At 41.4% G+C, this 21,608-nt stretch overlaps 1 protein-coding gene across 1 annotated transcript in view; it reads right to left on the bottom strand.

Annotated features, from left to right (window-relative positions):
* Window positions 1-4,660: 4,660 nt before the first annotated feature.
* Ero1b (endoplasmic reticulum oxidoreductase 1 beta) overlaps window positions 4,661-21,608 on the bottom strand; it is a 41,354-nt gene continuing 24,406 nt past the window's right edge. Inside the window, exons 7-16 of the mRNA XM_021215542.2 lie at window positions 20,165-20,285; window positions 20,013-20,059; window positions 17,450-17,461; window positions 15,414-15,440; window positions 11,699-11,791; window positions 11,318-11,564; window positions 10,780-10,849; window positions 10,148-10,234; window positions 9,318-9,451; window positions 4,661-7,357 (exon numbers count right to left, since the gene is read on the bottom strand). Coding sequence (XP_021071201.1) covers window positions 7,297-7,357; window positions 9,318-9,451; window positions 10,148-10,234; window positions 10,780-10,849; window positions 11,318-11,564; window positions 11,699-11,791; window positions 15,414-15,440; window positions 17,450-17,461; window positions 20,013-20,059; window positions 20,165-20,285 — 899 coding nt within the window. The 3' untranslated portion in view covers window positions 4,661-7,296. The remainder of the gene's footprint in view (window positions 7,358-9,317; window positions 9,452-10,147; window positions 10,235-10,779; window positions 10,850-11,317; window positions 11,565-11,698; window positions 11,792-15,413; window positions 15,441-17,449; window positions 17,462-20,012; window positions 20,060-20,164; window positions 20,286-21,608) is intronic.

Raw genomic sequence — 21,608 nt, 5'->3', positions numbered from 1 at the left:
TGGTGTCAACACGGGCTGGGATAGAAATGCAGTGGCTGCGGATCACATGTAGGGAAGGAGGTCCGAACTGGCTTTGAGCCTTCTCCCTTAGTTCCTCTAACTCTTCCTAATGTGTTAAACAGAGGAAAAGAAAAGTTCATGTTCGCAGCATCGTGAAACTAACAACCCAATAATAGGAAAGCGCATGGGGCCAAGCATGGTATTATGGTTCTAATCCCAGTGCTAGCTCAAGTCTGAGGTTAGTCTGGTCTGCAGCAATACTCCGAGGTAAATAAGTTCATGGGAATGAGGCAATACCACTGAACATGTAACTCTGGTACCAGCAGTGAGGTCTGCTGTAACGAGGACAGGACACACCTTTTTTAGCTGCTGAGTCATTTGCCTGAGCAGTTAAGAATTCTGCCCAAGCTGTGTTCATCTCCATCATTCATTGACACATATTCCTTAGATGGTGAATGTCTGGAGTGTTACAAGTAGAGTCATGAACTAGAGGTTATTACAGTAGATCTCCCAGGTCCATTTTATTGTGGAACCAACATTAGACCCCTATGAAGAGCAGAAGCAGCATTAGTCACTGGGCACTTCAGAAGCAATGTGAGAATCTCATTTGGGGATATATATTGTCTGTTAGAATGTTATGCACGCATATGCATGTGTTACCTACCTTCACGGTGGAGGTCATACCCAGGCCTCCGAAGCACTGGATATGCTTTGCCACTGCGCTGCACACATCCTAGCCTTTACTGTTTGTTCTACTACAAGGTTACAGATAATTTCTCAAAATTTACAAGTTTAGTCAACTATTGAAGAATCCTGCTTTCACTCTTATCAGGCAGCAATTTAAACCACAAACTGGTGCAGAAACACATCAGTGTGCGGTTCTACTTTATCCAGTATGCATGAGCTACTCACTCACAGCTTCTGATGGATCCAGATGGCAGAGCTATTAGAAAAAGGAGCAGGCTCAAATCAGAGTTCTCATCAAGGACTAAATAAATAGGACAATTAAAGTGAGAAAACTTTTAAAATGGATCTGTGAAGACAGTGGAATTTAGTCTACTGGGTGCCTCTGTTGGACTGAGCAGTTGTCATGAGTTTGGATCTGAGACCATACTAAGAGAATCACACATAAACTTCCTCTCCACTCCTGGCAGGGACACATGAAAAACTCTCTCCCAATGGAACAAAATGCCTGATACCTGCTGTGGCCATCCCTATGTCCCAAACTATTACACTTCCTTGCCCTGGGTAGATGCTGTGCTCATTATGGACCCACTGAAGCCAAATGCCTATAGGAGCCACACCCACCTCTTCCAAACCTTCATCTGCCTCCATTTGTGGATGCAGATACCTTACACTAGTGTCGTCTTTTCCCCTAAGCCTCATCTGGTTCACCCCTCAAATTCTGATTTTTCTATAATCTAAGTGGGGCATATGTCCTGAACTTTAGCCTCGTCAGAACTGGGGTTCAGAGACTCACTTTCTTCAGCTCTTATGAGCCTCAAAATTCTTCCCTCTCTACTCTTGTTCACATAACTGTTACCCATGACTCTGACACCCACTAGTCTTCCTTCAGGACCCTAACTGAAGCATAAGACTGCATGCATTCGGATAAACAGGGCCTTCTCAGGCCTGCTGTGTGGGTCTCTAACAGATACCCAACTTTTTGGACAAATAAATGGAGGGGACTCTTTTTTTTTTTTTTTAAATGAAGGTAAATCCAAAATCATTCTTGGAGATGTCATCTTACAAGATGAACTCTACTCCATGGATGATGTGCTGTACCTCTATGAACGTCCCCATTTAGTAAGAGTACTCAAAATTATCCAAGGTAGGTAAAAAAGAAAATCTAAGATGATCTTTACTTTCTTCTAATGGTTAAGTTAGAGGTTAAAAGTGAGCCGGGCGTGGTGGCACACGCCTTTGATCCCAGCACTCGGGAGGCAGAGGCAGGCGGATTTCTGAGTTCGAGGCCAGCTTGCTCTACAGTGAGTTCCAGGACAGCCAGAGAATACAGAGAAACCCTGTCTCGAAAAACAAAAACAAAAAAAAACAAAACAAACAAAAAAAAGGGTTAAAAGTACCTTGAAATCTAAGGTTGTAGTTGTAGGTGGAATGTTCATCCATGTGTCCAATCCCCTGTACTGCATAAAATGTGCTTGGCAGTTTATACCTGTGATCCCAGCACTTGGCAGTTGGGAGACAAAGAGAAGAATCAGAAATTTAAGACCATCCTTGGCTATATAGCGACTCCGAGGATAGTCTGAGACACTCAAGACCCTCAAAGTAATGAAAGGGAGGGAAGGAGGGACCCACAACAGAAAAACAGTTCTGTCGTACTATGAGGATTTTTTTCAAAGCTCATGTGGAATCATAAATAGTATCGAGGAAAATTAAAAGGGTGCAGGGGAAGAACAACATGTAGTCAATTAATGAACATGTTAATAGTAAATTCCAAATCACCAATAATGTGTCGGTGGCACATTAAAGAAAGCAAGCATTTCCCCTTGGTGCCATTTAACCAATAGTAAGCTCAGATTTGATTTTCTATTTCATGTTCCCTGTGTCTTCTGTCTTCATCCGCTGTGTCTGTTACATGAGTCTGAATCTGTGCCTGCCTGAAGGCTGTCTTGTAAATCTATTCCCCCGTGTGTTCATCTGTCACAAAGGGCTTTGTTCTTTATTGAGCAGCCCAGAAAGAGTAACACAGAGAAGGAATAAGGGATAACAGAAATCTTTAACAGAGTTTTACAAGGGATTATTAAATCAGATTCCAGTTAACCCCAATTGACCCAGATAACAGTATTTCAAACACTATTGTTTATCGAGCAATATTTAAATGTTGTGTTCAACATTCATGGTGGATATTCGTTTTAAAGGATTGCTTTCAACTTCTGTGTTTGCTGTTTTCAGCAAATGACACCCATTCATTACTGTTGGTCAGAGACATGGAAGAGTATGAGACTTAAGACTACAGCCAGCACAGGGAAATCCAAGGCTAAGTAAGGGTGACTGTTAACACTGTTTCCTTAAAAGCTGGGCACACAGTAGGATAGCATCTTAAGCCACAAGTGACCTTAGGGTGTACTAACCTTGGCTGTAAGGTCCATCAAAAGTTCCAATCCAGGCTCTTGGAGAGGGACCAAGGGCTAATATTAATATTAAATATTATTTAATAGAAACAATGTCTAATGGTACATATAGGAAAATGGACTGATGAAATGGAAACATAACCTAAATAAGGAGCCAAGTCCATAGAGGTGCCAGAGATCTGTCCTATCTACATGATTCCTCAATCTAATCATGGAACAGATGGCCAGTATTTCCGAACCAAACAGGTTACACCTATGTAAAATTAGGTTGGTTTCTTTAATCTGTATTTTATACTAGTATCCAAAGGTTCAGAATTTAGAAATAAAAAAGCAAAGCCATCAATTCTTCAGGAAAAAAAAAATCCTGTGGATTAGTGTCTTGGTCTGAAGTGAGGAAGACAGTCTGAGTTGATACAGAAACTATCAAACAACTGGTATAGGAAATTAGACCATACCACAGCATGGTAAAACCATGAAAACAAAGCCAAGTAACAAACTGGAAGAACATGAAACTCATCACACTTGAAGAATACCTCTAACAGGTGACGTGTAGTGCACAAAGAACACTAAGCAAATTAAGAGTTAGTTGTTAATTTTATCCATTTAGGTTTAACATTTTAAATTTACAACCTATCAGAATGCCCAAATCTAGCATTTGAACACTGTCTCTGGGAGTGAGGCCATGGATGAGCAAGCACACATGTACATGAGCTGTAATGGAGGGCAGAGTCAAACTTCCAAGTGTGTGTGTGTGGTCTTTCACCTTTGAAAACTTAGAAATGTACGTATACAAATGTGACATGATATGTGGACAAGGTCTAGAAACCACTCAAATGCTCACGAATGGAACCACTCAACTAACTACTGGCATAGCCATAGTAAGGATACCAGACAACCAATAAAGTGAAAAAGCTATCGGGTGGCACATGGCCACTGCAATAGTTAGGTGATAAAAAGCAGATGGTGTGTATGTGATATTACTCCAAGTAAAATAAGAGCGAATAGAGAAATAAGGTTTTATATATGTTGGCTTTAAAAAAAAAAAAAAAAGAAAAAAAAAAAAAAAGGAGAGTATGGATGGAAAATACAAAAAGCCAGGGGCAGAGCGCCTGTGTGTGCACTATGGGAAGCTGGGAAGACATTGTGGTTTTAGTGTATACTGTGTTTTTTAACCATGTGAATGTACCACTTATTTGGAAAGTTAAATAAAACAAGCATTTTTTTCATGCCTATGACTCAATACAAATCATAGAATACTGTTCCTACCTTTTGATTGAATGGTTAATAGGTCCACATTATTAGTACAGGCTCTGGTGGTCCACTCAGGCTCTGCGCGCCTTGAGTTTAGAATAGAATAGCAAGCTCTGGCCGAGTCTCAGACCTCCTCTGTTTTCATGCTTTAGGAAACANCTGCCCTTACCACCTAGGATGCTGCTGCATGCAGAGTCCTTAGCANAGGCGGCCCCCTCAGACTATGCGTAAGTCTATTTTCCCCGCGAACCGTGAGTTATAATCAGAGTCACGTAAGCAGCATTTGATGTGGAGAAGGGTGGGAAACAGACAAGAGATCGCAGAGACAGGTATTTTAATTCACGGTTCAGACTCTGGTGGTTACAACAGCAAATTATTTGGAATTCTGCTCAGAAAACTCAAAAGCTGCACCTGTAGATGTTATTTCAAATAAAGGACACATGGATGTATGTCCTTGGTTTGGACCAAGGAGTTTCCATGACAGCATCTATGTAGTCTGAGCCTTTTGGTGACTAGCTATGGCTCCTGCAGGGACTTCAGTCTGCAACTGCCGAGAAGCATGCTGGGAACTCTTTTCAGGTGTCCAGCTGAAGGTCGTGCTGAGGAAGACCAGCACAGTTGTCCCTCCTTACACACTGTGGCACAGCATTTCATACACATCTTACAGGGGGCCAACATCTGACTTGGCAAGTTTCAAACAAGAGGAGTACTGAACATTGACCATTTTAGTATGTAAAATCTGTCTAACATGGATGCCACTAAAGGAAAACATAGGCCACCGATGAAAATACTTCCTCTTCACATCGTTATGGCACCAGGTACTATTGTTCCAGTCAGGCTTGCTGCCAAGTGCTAGGTTTTCACAGCAGGTGATGAGACACAGACAAACAGCAGTGTTTTGTCACTTGGCCAACAAGCAATCTCCCAATGTAAGCAGTGCTCCCCCAAGCACCGGTGACAGAACCGGCAGACAGCCTCCTACAGATTCACCATCAGGGTCACCAAACAGTCCCACAGTCTCCACAGTCCTCAGATGTCATGGTGATGATGCTATGCACACACCAACACACCATAACGTATGTAAAAGTTAATCCAATGAATACCAACTTCAGAATACTTCCCTTATTGACGGAATTCATTACAACCTTGAGGACATTCTAACAACCATTTCTTTCAACTTCCTAGAAAACATTCTGTACTACTGTGTGTCCTAAGCTTGGAACAAATCATAGTTAAGAAAAATTCAGCAAGTGGAAAGTTTTTTCCCCCCTTAAGCAAATAGTTTAAATAATAATAGCATCTAACTGCAGTAGTGATGTGACATTTCCAAACAATCTCCACATTTAAAATAAAAATAGACAAAGTGCAAAATTTCCACCATTCCTTACATTCTAAATGGGCACTACAGAACCCACTGGTGTACAGGGCAAGGTCACTGGCATTCACTTGGTGGGCTTTTTGTCTTAGAGTGGCCCATTCCCATCACATGGCAATACTTGCAACTCTTTAAAAAATAAAAAGCAAAGAAAAAAAGAAAACTTCAAGCCAGCTTAAAAAGAGTAATCAACCGACAAAAATTCACCACTATCAACAAAATGTTAAGTTTATAAAGATTAGAAATGAGCAGAAATAACCATAGCGGCCTCAGGTCTCATCCCACCTCTGTCATGGAAGACTAGGCATTCAGAGGGGAGTGAGCCAACTTAATAATCTGGCCTACACCACAAAGTCACAAGGAACACGGTAAAGACTTTGGCAGATAGGATGTGGATTTAAGAGCACTTACTGTTTACTTCAGAAAGACAGACTCTAAGGAGAAGCGAGATTTTGGACTCGCATAGATAAAAACCTTTCAAGTAATCCCATTATACACGGCCACCTTTAAAAGAACCAAGATTGAAAATATTTAAAGATTTTAAATCCCAGGTTTAGAAAATGACAGTTTAGGGCCTTCAAGTCCTCCACTGTCTTGAGTCACTGAGGATGGCTGATCCGGGATAAACTGAAGATGGAGGGAGAGACAGGGAGGAAGGGACAGCCATGCTGAAGCAGCTCACCAGACAGTTGCACAGAAGAGGTAGAGGATTGCATAGATTGTGTTCAAAACCAAATACTGAAAATGCTTCCTTCAAAACAGCAAACTTTGTGTGTAATCCAATTAGCATTATAAACCCAGAGGATCCCATTCAAATTTTGTGAAGAAAAAAATCCATTCAATAAATAGGGCTTTTCATAAAATAACTGAAAATGTCTATAATTACAAGAGGAACAAAGAGAAAAGCCAGAAGGGGAGCTGTAGGCTTTAGATAAAGGATGCTCCACTCTTGAGCCAGCCCGGGGTACACAGGCCAAGTGAGCATGGGAGGGCACTTAGCCACCGTCCCCAAGGCAGGTCCCTTCAGGCCAAAACCACAGCAGCAACAGCGACTAAACAGCTTAACAGGGTTGGAGTCCTGGAAGTCATCCAGAGCCTCTCACTAGTCACCGAAAGGCCTATTCATTATAGTGACAGCCCTGAATTACAGAGGATGACACACAGTGTTAGGCAAGTCTAAAACACTAACTACACCATTTGTAGATTTCTGTCACTGGGACCAGCTCTGGGCAGCACTGGTTCCCTGGCTTTTTTCTACAACAGACTGAATAGTCTTCTCAGGATAGACACGGTCATTTAAAGTTTGACAACTAGGAATGCAGGGTAATACAATAAAAACAGAATGTGAAACAAACATGGCATTCGTATAACTTACAATTTTAAAGGATATACTTCATTTATAAATATCTCTAATTGATACTCTATTAAGGATCATAAATATTCAAGTGGACATTTGAATTTTCTCTTAAAGAGTTCAGAATTCTTGAAGTCTTAGACACGTAGTCTCTTTGCTCAGTGTCCAAGGCTAAAAGGCTTCATACAGTCCGCTATGTCTATGAAGACATAGAAAAGTCTTCATTACCTCCTGTGCTGCAACAAGGCTTTAAAGTTCTGTAATTCTCTTATGCTTGTAGAAAGTCTATAGGAGGAAAACAAGTGCATTATTAGAACATACAGAGAGCATGCTGTACACAGACTTCAGATAGCCAATACTGCTTCCTGGAAGCAAAGAATCTAAAAGAACCAAAACACTGAGCGCTGACAATTCCATTTAAAAGAGAAATGCTGTGACTCCTCCCAAAGCTGACAAGTCATGGAGCTGTGGACCTCTGGGATTGCTTAAAAGGGCAAAAGAGGCCAATCTGTCTTCATACTGAGACCACCCATGAGAGGCAGGTGTGGTGGTACACACACACCTTTGACTACAGCACTAAGGAGGCAGAAGCAGACAGATCTCTTGAGTTTGGGGCCAGCCTGGTCAACAAAGTAAGTTACAGGACTTGCCAGGGCTACACAGAGAAACATTGTCTTGAAAAACGAAACAACCACAAAAAGACTAAAGATGAGCTATGGACACAGTGCCACCGTCTACACCGTCCCTCCCACTCCCAGTACCCGTCCATACTTACGGCATTGTACAAGTAATTACTGGCTCAATGGATAAAGAGCTCAAACACAGAAATCAAACCCTGGGATGGGAAGAATGGGAACCTACAAGTTCCTTTCTCTTATGAACTCCAGGTTAACCTAACGAACCCAGTATTCCTTCTACAGCCCAGCGATAGTGTCCACCTGTCAGTGTACATACTTAAACAAACGTAAAGAACATAACAAAAGTTAGCAACAACTTAGCTTTTACATTTTTAGCTAAAATTAGGATCAAATCAAGTGTTTTTTCAGGATCCTCCAGGTCTCAATGGGTTCTGGGCGTGGAGCCAAGGTTTGCTGAGCTGAACTGCTGGCAAGTAGCAGGCCAGGATCCCAGGACTCTAGGACTTGCTTCCTGTCCAGCGCCCCTTGGAGGGAGAATGGGCTCTAGACACAGGGCTAAAGCTAGAAGGAAGCGTTTATGAAAGCCGATGGCATTTTAATGAAATATTCCATTAAAATTTTCCTTTCTCAATTTAATTTTGTTTGTGCTTAAACTGCTTATTTAACATCTTTTTCATTTCAAATAATCTACGTTTCACTTCGCCTCTCATTATTTTTTTCAGACCTCAAAAAATGCATAAACGGATATTTCCTGAAATATAAAAATTTAATCAGGATCCTATCTTCCTTGTGGTATCTCAGTTAGCAAGGACATCTTTAAATTCAGACAAGAGCTGGGCTAGCAGTCAGTTCACCCTAGGGCTTGAGGTAGGGTCACTGAAGTGGTCAGGTTCCACTAGAACAAAACCCTGCCTAGACAAAACTAAGCACAAGAAGGAACTAGGTGACAGCTTTGGCATTAAGCTGGGTCATATCTAAGTTATCTTCGTGTGATTGGTCTTCTTTGAACTTAAAAAATCACACTCATAAAACATACATAATAATCTCTGTCATTTGGTCCAATTTTAAACAAACTTTCCCCTGTGACTTGACTTATTTTGCTCTGCTGTTACAACACAGAATATTATTTTCTATGATTCTTTCCCTTCTGCTTTATATACCAACACTGCATATATTTCTGTAGATAAATTCAAATTACTTAAAAAACATTTCTGATAATTATGTATATGTGATACATATATATCACATACATACATACATATACTAGGAGGCTATTTCCCTCATGAAATCAAGAAAGCTAATTGAAAAGTACTAGAGCTGCAAGCTATCAGCTCTTCCTGGGACTGATGGAGAACTTGCCTGTCAGCCTGGAGGCCACACTGAACAATGGATTTAAGGTGTTTGTTTGAGACAAGGTCCTTACTACATAGGTCATGCTAACCTTGAACTCATGGTCTGTCTGCCTCAGCTTCTCAATGCTGGGGTTATGAGTGTGTGCCACCACAGCCAGCATTTATCCGTCAGCAAACCAAACCAAGGCATACCTTTGGGGGAAAGATAATCTTTGCAGTATGTTGAAACCTGAAGGGAATCAGGTCGCAGCTTACCTTCCAAAAGCATTTAAAAGAGCAACTATTTCCTGCCGAGTGAGCTGGAAGCCTTTAGACGGGCTGTTCTCCGGAAGTTTTTGGATTTCCTTTTCAGAGAATAGTATCTTCAAGGCAGTTCCTAAACCCTGAGTCTGTAGAAAATAGTCACAAATTTATAGTTAACTTTACACAATAGCTACTATGAAAAATTACTCAGGGAGGACACTGAAACCCGTATGAGGGAACTAGAGAGACAGCCAGCAGCTGGGAATGCCACAGCTCTTCATCCAGTGGCTCATAACCACCTGTAACTCTTGCCCCAGGAAATCTGACACCCTCCACTGCCTCTGTGGACACACACAGACCCTAAATGAAAACAAAGACATTCTCTTTTTAAAATCCATGAAGGGAGCTTTACAACACAGTGCTGGACCATTCTGGAAGCAGTATTTACACCCTCACAGATCACATACACATAAGCACAACACTTCTCTGAACCTGAGCAACCTGGTGCTTGTTGAACATGATTCTGTTCCAGATTACTAAAATGCCCGTTTTTATCATCAGAGCCACAGTATTTGACTTGTAATCTCAAAAGCGCTACTTCTTACATAGCACTGGGGGTGTAATCATCATCATCTTTGTAAGAAAAAGTGAGAGCCCAGCGCCGGCGGCAGTGCTCGCCTTTAATCCCAGCATTCCAGAGGCAGGCAGATTTCTGAGTTCAGGGCCAGCCTGGTCTACAGAGTGAGTTCCAGGACAGCCAGGGCTACACAGAGAATGCCCCACCACCACCACCACCAAAAGAAGAAAAAAAGAAAAAAGAAAGAAAAGGAAAGATCACACACCTGCAATTTCCCCCACAATCTGCACTTATCGCACCCAACACAGTCCATGATTCGGGAGATATTCTTGAAATGTAACCGGAATTCTTCCTGGTGTGCAAAAAATATCTGAATTAGACCTTTGAAATTAAGATACATTTGGTCGAATTACACATATAAAATAAAATTTTAAGGTTTGTTTACAAGTGACTGTTGCTTTTCAGTAGTTAAAACGATCTGAATTTGTGTAGTACAACGTAGTACATTAAACGACAGGCATAGTAGAGGCGAAGGTTCATGTTGTACATTATTTCAACACATTTTACTGAGAAGGCGCTTTAATGAAGAGCTGGAAAGCTAACAGTGAGAGGCCTGTACTTGGAAGAGTGAACTGTTGCTTACATTGAGCAGCTTCTAAAATCTCCTGTGTCAGGGTGTTTTCTCACAGCAACAGAAAAAGTTACTAAAGTGAAACCTAATTTAGAGCACTGGCCCTAGAATAGATGCCGTTGTAAATCCATAATGCCACTGTGTCACTGGTTCTCAAACAACAATGACCTCAATTTATACCAAAATCTAAGTTAACTAGCATTATGATGTAGGACAACTGAGGTGTAGATGAACTAAGATGTGGTTCCCATGCTACCCTCAATTACCTTTAATGACTTGGCCCCCTTTTTGTCACCTGCAAACATGGATTTCTCATCGAAGTGCATAGGAAAGGACCTGATGAAATGACAAGACTATTAGTAAGTTACCAATGAAGAACCCAAGTACTGGCCTTAAGAGTTTTGCAGCAAATATACAAATATATAAAATCTGTTATTATTTATAATGTAGGGGGTAACAGTTCCTATATACATTAATAGGGAAAACTACATATGACTTTGTAATTTATAAAACTACACTATCGTTTTCTTATTATTAATTATTTTATTCATTTAAACCCAAATGCTGCCCCTCCTCCTGGTCCCCCCCCCACAGAGTTCTTACCCGCCATCTCCCCTCCCCTTCACCTCTGAGAAGAGTACCCCACTCCCCACTCCATCCCTGCTCCCTGAAAACAAGTCTTAACAGGATTAGGTGTATCTCCTCCCACTGAGGCCAGAGGAGGCAGTCCTCTGCTACACATGGGCTGGGTGTGAACCAGCCCATGCATGCTCTTTGGTTGGTGACTCAGTCTCTGGGACTTACTTTGTATCCTGAAAGATGCTGAGCAGAAGGGTCTTGGTGTCAGCATCATCTTCCAAGTTGCCAGTATAAAGATCAACAATCGAGCGCTCAAAGTAAGGGGCCACCTTTGACAAAGCACGAAGCTCTATCAAGTATAAAAAGTACAGATTTTTTAGCCTTCTTGGACCTTCCCCCTTTGTTTCCACAGGGTCGAAGCGCCGTTTAAATTCCTTGATGTTAGGTCCCCAACTAGGTTTACCCCAGGTTTCTGGAAAGAAAAAGCAATACATTATTGTTTAGCATGACAAGTTTTTGGTTTTGCTCTGCAGAATGTGTTTTACTTTCCAACACTTTTTATGATATCTAGAAAGTAAAAGGTCTCCATTTATAAAATCTGATTACCTTCCAGAAGGTAGTTTGCACACAGATGTAAATTGATGCTGGCATGAAGTCCTGATATAAGCTTATAGAAGACTCTTTTCTCAAGACACAAACCTATTCAGAAAAACAGGAAAAAAAGAACCCGTATCCATTAGATAAAAAATATCAAATCAAAAACAGTACATGGGTTTCAGGTTAATATTCAAGGACACTATTATGGCTGAAATGTACAGTGTCCCTGCGGGCTTAGGTCTTGGATGCTCGTTGGGGCCTAGCTAGAGGAAATACAGCAGGGGGTAGGGGACAGGGCAAAGGTATACACATCTGCTTCCTGTGACTCTGCTCCTGTCTTCAGTACAGTGTCCTCTGCCACACATTCTCTCTGTCATGGTCTGCTCACAGGCTCAGGACTAAGTCGCCATGGAGTGAACCCTCTCAAACTCTGAGCAGCATAAATTGCTCTGTATATAAAATCTTTGTCAGCTATGTTGGTCCCTTGACATAAAAGTAACTAACACAGATAATAAAAACAAACCAGGAGATAACTGTATAGGCAATTAGACGAAGATGTTTTGACTAGAAAACTCTAAGATTGTTTCAGAATAGACCTAACTGAATACAATGAAAACTTAACAGAACAAGACAGAAAGGCCTGGCCCCTGAAGGTGGCCCAAACACTGGATGCAGCTGTGTAGTTCCTAGGCTACCAGAACACAGTTGCACAGGTTGTAGTTTACACAATTACCAGGATGAAGTCATTGCTTTGCCTTAGCAAGCAATGTCGTCTTATACCTTCCCTCTGTGTTCTTTGAATCTACTTTGTGGTGGAAAAAGAAGGGCCTTTATGGGCTCTTGCTATGGGATGGGCTAATTCCCTCTATTGACATTTTACTCTACTCACAGAGAAATAAAACCTAGAAAACAGACTCCCAGAATTTTAACACTTAAAAAAAATAGACTATATATAATACAAGCCTCACCATATAGAATTCATGGATGTGATACAAAGTCACTACACGTAGCTTCCTTAACGCACACAGGCTTCTGCTCAAAATTTATGGCAAATTCCCACATAATCCCACAATCCTTCCCTTCTGCTGCTACTTCATAAGATTTTCTTTTATAGTAATATACATTATAAGTGCACTTTGTGATACCAAATAGTAAACTTGAAAATGGCTAAGATAGGCCTGGAGTGAGGCTCAGTCGCCAAGAATATGCTTAGCATGCACACAACCCTGAGCTCAACTCCCAACACTAACGTAAAAATAAATAAATAAATAAATAAATAAATAAATAAATACAACCCCAAGGCTAACATGATAATTCACACCACATGAAGAAAAGAAACTTTTGAATGAATATTCTTTATAGAAAATTTAAAACTAAATGAAAATGAAGAACAATAAATTTAAATTATGATTTACTTTACGTGTATGTTTGTTTGCATGTATATATGAGTACTATTTGCGTGATTCTTGCTGAGGTCAGAAGAGGGTGTAGGATCCCAGGGACCTAGAGTTACAGATGTTTGTGAGCTGCTATATGGGTGATAGGAACCAAACTCAGGCCCTTTGCAAATGCAACTAGTATTTAAGGATCCTGAGATGAAGTTTTTCTTTACCACCAACGGGCTTTGTTTGCTTTTAACATCCTTTGTACTGGGAAAATGTAAACACTGGGGCACGGTCTCATTTATGTGCTGGAGAATTTTACCATAAGAGCATCTATGTGGCTTATTGTTGGATCTTATCAAGGGCTCTCAGACCAGTAGTTTACTCCTTACCACAGATGGCTCTCAAACTAGGAAAAACAATTCTTTTGAGATCTCATTCGCTAATTCAAAGTGTTATAGAGACCAAAATATAAGAGATTAAATTTTACTTTGTAGCTTTCTCCAAAAAGCATGTCAATTTAAAATGTTTATAACAAGGACTACAAATAAAAAGATTTGCTAAAATATTACTAACTTCAAGAAAATTTTCCTTCAATACATAATCAAGCAATCGGTCACATTTGAGGTTCAGTTTCTATTTCTTCCAACCTACCTGTATAAGCACTGCTTCTGTCTTACAAAATGGCCCAAGTCCAGAGAAGGAACAGCAAGTAAAGCCAAGTTCATGAAAATTCACAGGCCTAAAAGCCATGGCCTGGGAAACTAAGAAGAGTTCCTATCTGCAAAGCGCACAGAGCTCATAAGCTGGAGTTGAGCAGGCATAGTAAGGAAGGTGGAGCAAAAAAAAACAAATTCTGTGACCTGGGTGATCTCAAGCAAAATACTGACATCAAAGACATGTCAACTGACTGCACCACACAGACACACAACACTGGCAGGAAATGCTGCAGCCCTTCTGGCCCAGCTTGGTGCCAAAAAGGTTGGGCTTTTGTCTACAAGAGCAGGCAAAAGCTTTCACACCTCTTGCTCTGAAATAACACACAAAAGACAACCAACCTACAAAGCCAATTCCACCAACTTCTAATTCTAATGATACATAGCAAACTAGACTACCCAATTTAGGGAGTTTAATGGCACTCAAATTATTTTTCAACAATGGGTTTGGGAAACACTGAATATATGTAAACATGTCTCTTATAAGAGGGCTAGATTTATTACTGCCACAGAAGTGTTCTGCCTTTGACTGTCACTTGGCTGTTTTCAAGAACTCTTCCTGGTGTCATCCCTACCAACAGTGTAGGTAGTAGTACAACTCCATTTTAAAAAGTAGGCATGTTTGCTAGTTACTAGTAAACTGTGGATAAGACAGCTAAGCCTAAGGAGTCACTCAGGAATACCTTAGGCCCTTCAGCCTGTGTATTCATTCATCTGGTACTGATTTCTGGTTCCCCAGTAGCCTCAAGATGTTCACATAATTTTATCACAAAATATAACAAATGAAACAGTGGTATTTTCTTTCAAAATTTAAGTATCAGCTGTATAGATAATCAACCACAGATATAAAGTTTACCTTCATCCTGAGTGGGGTAACCCAATCACAAAAGAACACACATGATATGCACTCACTGATAAGCGGATATTAGCCCAGAAACTTAGAATATCCAAGATACAATTTGCAAAACACATGAAACTCAAGAAGAAGGAAGACCAAAGTGTGGATACGTCATTCCTTCTTAGAATGGGGAACAAAATACCATGGAAGGAGTTACAGAGACAAAGTTCAGAGCTGAGATGGAAGGAAGGACCATCTAGAGACTGCCCCACCCGGGGATCCATCCCATATAAAACCACCAAACCCAGACACTATTGCATATGCCAGAAAGATTTTGCTGACAGGACCCTGACATAGCTCTCTCTTGTGAGTCTATGCCAATGTCTGGCAAATACAGAAGTGGATGCTCACAGTCATCTATTGGATGGAGCACAAAGCCCTTAATGAAGGAGCTAGAGAAAGTACCCAAGGAGCTAAAGGGGTCTGCAACCGTATAGGAGGAACAATATGAACTAACCAGTACCCGCCCCCCCCCCCCCCCCCAAGCCCAGAGCTGTGTCTCTAGTTGCATATGTAGCAGAGGATGGCCTAGCCAGCCATCAATGGGAGGAGAGGCCCTTGGTATTGCGAAGATCATATGCCCCAGTACAGGGGAATGCCAGGACCAGGAAGTAGGAGTGGGTAGGTTGGGGAGCAGGGTGGGGAGGGGAGGGTATAGAGGGCATTGGTGGTAGCATTTGAAATGTAAATGAAGAAAATATCTAATAAAAAAAGGAAAAAAAGTTTACCTTCTAGCCACGTATAGAATGATTCTCCTTAAAAAAACAAAAATTTGATTAAAATATTTTAAATATTCATATATAAACAATAAATCAGATCATTTGAGGACTACCTCTAGAAATGTCTACTTCTTTAGACTAAATAGTAAAATGGGCATATGTATCTAGAAAAACCCACTGATAATTTCAATAGTTTTCTTATAGATGTTTTGATTGTTAAAATATATGACAATGCAGTGTAAATACTAAAATTTATCTTATTCACTGAAGGTTTAAAATCAAAAGCATAGGTACAAACAAATCTGTGAGGTAACAAGCATAGTATTTAATTATACCCGTAAACCACGAAGATAAAAATTAAATTATAATTACTCAATTTTTCTTAAGCCAATAAAGGAAGGTGTGTTCCTCAATTATCTAAGACTAAATTTCAAAGGATAATTTTCAGTGTAATGCTTAGAGTGACTGTGACTCCTGAGTGTGGGACCTGAGAGGACAGTGGTAAGGAACACATCTGCAGTAGCAGTACACTCTACTACACAGCATGAAGACAGAGTTAGCAACAGTGCCTTGTGTCCTTATAAACCGGTCAGAGATTTTAAGTGCCTTTGCCGCAAAAGGAAGCAAAGTATACAGGCAAACTGATACAGCACTGGTCTTGTTTAGCCACTCCCCAGGACAGACACTTCAAAACACTGCTGGAAAATGGACATACTTTTGTCATTAAGAGAGATTGCTCCTGGCTCGATAATGTTCTTTGGAGTTGGGGAGGGAAAGAAAGGGAAGTGCTGTTGCACTTTCTGGGAGAATGACAGAATCCTCGGCCCACAGAGGTACTGCCCAGTCTTCTGGGATGAACCTTGAGAGTTCTTCTGCATCCTGAGTGCCACAGCACCTCACCCCAAAACACCACCGGCAGCTTTCTGCAGCCATCTGCTCCTCCTACACTGGCTAAGGGTTGTTACTATCACACTTCCTCAACTGACAGCTCCTAAAAGTGTCCATGTGGCCTCTTAATCAATTCCTTTAGACGAGTTCAGTCCTTCCCACTTAGGATAGACTTCTGCTCAGTTTCTAGGCTTCTGCTATTCCAGCAAGCCTGCACTAGCTAATTCTACTCATCTATCCTTGCTCCTTTAATTCAGAATTCATCCTAAAGACCACTTCATCCAGGAAACTTTTCTCATCATCATCTCATGCACGAGGGTGCTTTGTTTTGCCCTTACTGAATTACACCTGCTGGTGGGGCTGTGTGTCTGTGGCGTTGGTTGTGCATTGAGTTTGTGTGCCCTTAGCTCACAGAGGGGACTTGTGCAAGTTTATACATCCTCAGTCTGTATGCGGCCACTGAACACAGGTAAGGAGAAACCGACTGGAATAACTGTCTGGCTGTTTCATAGCCAAATGCTGGAAAATAGAGTCTTTATAAAATTAAGCACATTATTGAAAACTGAAAATGTAACTTTCAAAGTCAATAAGAAAATAAAGAAGTCACAAATTATCTGATAAAAGTAACTTTGTTACATCTTCTCAGAATCTTCATGTAGATTAAAAAAATAATAATGCTATCCATTGTGTATGTGGGTGGGAGGAGAGGTGCTTGCATGCCTATCAAATGTGTGGAAGTCACAGGACAATTAAAGGGAATCAACTCTCTTCTTCCATCATCTGGGTCCTCAAGATCAAACTTGGGCCAGCAAGCTTGGCAGCAAGAGTCTTTATCACCAACATTCAAGATTTCATTAACAGAAAATGGGAAACTTGGAAAATGGACCTACTTTATAAACTAAACATTTAGGTTAAATGGTCTCATGCCTTTTTTTTTAAACAAAAAACAACTTTATATTAAGAAAATCTTATTTATTACCAATCACCATTCGCTTCTGAAAAAACAGACTAAGCCATCTGCTTTAAAACAAGAAAGAAAGAAAGAAAGAAAGTAAGAAAGAAAGAAAGAAAGAAAGAAAGAAAAAGAAAAACACCAAATATTTAATAGGAAAAATACTTCTTCCATGGTTGAAGTAAACACAAGAGTTTCAACTCACCATCATCTTCCCCTAAAAGAGAAAAGAGAAAGACATTATAAAATGTCTTACCCACCTCAGATTCCAGCCCTGCTAATTAATGCAACACTAATCCTCACTGTTAAACTCTGATTACTATTGCAAGCATCCTGCAAATAAGGTTCTTAACAAAAACATAGGCCTAAGCGTACAAGATTTTCACATTCTACAAAAGAAAACAGATGGAGGAGGCGGGGAGAGGAGAAAGAAACTGAGAAGGGAGAAGGACCTGGGTGTGGTAACACAGGTCCATAATCCCAGATACTAGGGAGGCTGAAGGCAGGACCTTCACCGAATTCAAGGCCTGCCTGTCCGAGTTTTAGGCTCAGATGGCAGCTCAGGGAGACTCTGGGGAGCTGGAGTGTAGTTATGCTAAAATGTTAATGTGCACAAGGCCTGGGCGTTCCATCTTCAGCACATTAAAAGACAGGAAGCAACCGAGATGGCCAGAGGCAGCTAAATTCAGTACTTATCAGATAGAGAAAATATCCTTCAGTCCCTACCCACCACCTCTGTGGACAGCACAGCTGCCAAGCTAGATGTTCTTCTAGATGATTCTTTTGTCCAAATGGCCTGACCGAGAGCAAGGACATCGTCCTGGGGAGGGAGTGGCCTCAAGGCTGAGCTGGCTTCACTGTTGTTCTGCCTGTTGCCTTTGTCTGACAGAGTCTGAGAGCACAGTTTATTTCTCAGGAAAAGGTTCTGTTGCTTAAAACCTTTTGGAAAAACACAGGCCTAGAGATGACACTGCTTCAGGAATAAAGTGGACGAAACTTTATCCTGAGCAGGCAGAGCCCTCCAACCCGCCAATGACATCAGCCAGCCGCAGGCATCCTTAGCATCAGCAGGACTGTGCCTACTCTCACTGCCTAGGCCTGTCTTTAAAAGTCTGTCCCAGCTTTTTTCTTCCATCTTTTCTTTGTTGATTTCTTTCCCCTCTTCTTCTGTCCAGCACTTTCTTGTCTAATTTATGGTAAATGGAAACAAAGTGTTTCTTTGTATCTGGCATCTTTTGTATAAAAATACATTGTATTTTCTACTTTGAAACAAAGTAGCCACAGGAAAGGTCTGGAGAAATGCCTTCCTTAAGGAACAGAAGAGGGAGGGATGTCCTGTCCTTTAGATAGCTTCTACAGTGTCTCGATTTTTCTAACATTTTGTGTAATTAAGACATTGAAGTTGAGAAACCAAAGTAATGATGTAAAAGCAGCAAAAGACACACAAAAAAATAAATTATGATCACTCTGTTCATAATCCCAACTTACCAGGCAGTTTCAGAATGAGCTTGGAGAATAGCATTTTGCCTAGATAGAGCCAGCATCTAAAAGCAATGCCTATGTTCAATTATCCCACATCTATTTGGGTCCCAGGCCAGAAGGTACAAATCTTCATAGGAATTTCCACTTCTTGTCTCAGTCCTGACCTGAACTCTGGACTGGTAGGTCAGCTACAGGGTCAGTCTTAGGTATTTGCTACTCATAGATAAGAGGATGACGATGTCCCCACTAACTACAACATGCTACATCATCTGAACAGCACAGTAGCTACTATGTACCTAAAAGAGATGTTTTTAGAGGTGTGCCTGGGCACTACAACCTCAGTGTCACATGCTGTAGGCCAAGAGTTCTGCCTAAACATGAAAGTTTTTATATGATGACAATGGCAGATGGCACCGCCACCACTTTTACATCAACTAAACTTAAAACGCAAAACTATAATTCAGGCTCACATTAACCACAGAAACACACAGTGGCCAGCTGCTAACTGGCCACTTTGTGGAGCAGTGCAGGGGCTGGAGCAGTAGGAGGGCAGGTAGACCTCCTGCATTCTCATCACCCTCTCTCTACGGAGCATGGGCCACAGGGCGGTACCTCAGGCAGCACAAGAGCGTGTTAGATAGAGCTCTGGTGCGGCACAGCTCGGGTGCTGGGTGCTCACCTGGATCCCAGGTAACCTGTGTGCACTGTGGAGAAGCTGTGATGAGCCCCTGACTCGCCACCTTGGCTGCACATAACCAACTAGGATACTGTTTCCCAGCCTGTGGGTCAGGAGCTCTTTGGGGTTGAATGACCTTTCACTGGTATCACCTAAGACCATCAGAAAGTACAGATATTTACACTATTAATTTATAACCGTGGCAAATTTACAGGTATGATGTAGCAACAAAGACACTTTTATGGTTGGGGTCACCACAACATGAGAAACTCTATTAAAAGGCTCCAGCATTATGAAGGCTGCAAGTCATTGAGCTAGTGTTTAAAAACATGGGGACAGGGTCCTCTCTGGCTTCTTAATTTACTGCTGTACGGCAGGACCTGGCCTCTAGAGCTTGAATTTCTCAAGAAATCTAGGGTATGCATAGATCACTCAGATCTTCTCATCTACCCTACGCCAAGCTCCTACTTCAGGACCTATCGCAGAACTCCAGAAGACATCCAAGCCTATCCACTCGTGCTTGCCTTGATCACTAAAATTAAGCCAAATATAAAATTGTCACTTTGTTTTTCTTCAATTTGAAAAAGCACGGAATGTATGGAAAACCCACCTCTGCTGGGCGCCAAAGGATTTAAAGGACGATAAACAGATCGAGGCCTGAAAAAGAGCACAAAACTCAGCTGTAAAAATGGCTTAACGTACGTGTGGGTACCTTTTCCAACAGAAACAAGACCCGCCTCTCCCCCTCCGGCCCTCAATTACTTGAAGCAGTTTTCTTCATAGATGCTGTTCCATACCCTCCACGCTGAGGAGCCCTTGTAGCCAGTGTACCGTTCCGGGTTCAGCAGCAGGTCCACATACTGTGCAGCAGGAGACCGCTCATCTGCCAGGAGCAAGAGGTAACTTCACTACTCACGTACAGCTCGGCGCCACACAACAGTGACTCCTCGACCAGAGAAGTTCCTGAGTCAAGTCAACTCCACCTTACACGGTTGGGTGGTTAGCCCCTGTGACCACACTTGACCCTGAATTTGTAGAACTTGGACAAATTACTCAAGAGAGGAAAGAACAACTTCTTCCTTTCTTTGGCTCCTCAAGTTCACTCAGGGAATGTAACATTCTCCACCTTAGTTATAATCACCCAGAAATAAAAAGAATAACAGAATCAGATTTAACCACACAGGAGTAAAAAGAAATGAATCAGATTTATGTAATTTCTTTCTATAATTTATCTATCTCAACATAGACTCAGAAACACTTTTTTTGTTGTTGTTTTTTCGAGATAGGGTTTCTCCGTATCTTGGCTGTCCTGGAACTCACTTTGTAGACCAGGCTGGCCTCGAACTCAGAAATCCGCCTGCCTCTGCCTCCCAAGTGCTGGGATTAAAGGCATGGTCATTAAACTTCCTCTTCCTTTCCTACTTGATAATGTATTTTTCTGTCACTGGACAAGATGCATCAGATATACATTGACTACTGTCTCCATAATCATAGGAAAACCCGGCAACCTGGCCCATGTCCTTCACGGACTACCTGCTGCTATCATGATGTAGGAGGATAAAAAGGTAACCACAAATTGTCCTATTAAATGGGTTGAATACAACAAAGATAAGGGAAACATGATTTTACAGAATGCAAGATCTTATCTCTAATCCTAATCACAAAGACACAGGAAACAAGTTACAATTGGGTATACAAAAACTCACAAGCAGTTTAATTTGACTTGAAGCCATTAATTTTAAAAATCCTAATAAAAAGATAAACGTTCAAATCATGAGGGTTTTTTAAAAGACTGTTTTCTGCATGGTTTGTCTCCTCGGTCATTGTTCATGGGACTATGAGAAGTCATAGGAAGATCCAGGTGCAGACTCAAGCCCAGCTCCATCTCAGCACTGTGGAAAGGGACTGGACATCCCCATCCCTGGGCAGCGGGTGCCCTATGCTCTGTACCCCAGCCACTGGGACAGAGCCCAGGGAGAGTGCGGCAGAGGACTGGTTTTAAAGCACTGTTTTGTAGGTTAAGGATTCAGGAAGCAGCTAAGTGAGGTACTTGTGAAGCTCTGGTTTTTACTACCTTCAAGCAAACACAAACCTTAAGAGGAAAAAAGCACCGAGCGTGGTGGCGCACGCCTTTAATCCCAGCACTTGGGAGGCAGAGGCAGGCGGATTTCTGAGTTCGAGGCCAGCCTGGTCTACAAAGTGAGTT

The sequence above is a fragment of the Mus pahari genome, chromosome 16, assembly GCF_900095145.1.
Source record: "Mus pahari chromosome 16, PAHARI_EIJ_v1.1, whole genome shotgun sequence".
NCBI classification, from domain to species: domain Eukaryota; kingdom Metazoa; phylum Chordata; class Mammalia; order Rodentia; family Muridae; genus Mus; species Mus pahari.
Note: the sequence above shows the minus strand (reverse complement) of the source record. Positions and strands in the feature narration are given on the sequence as shown.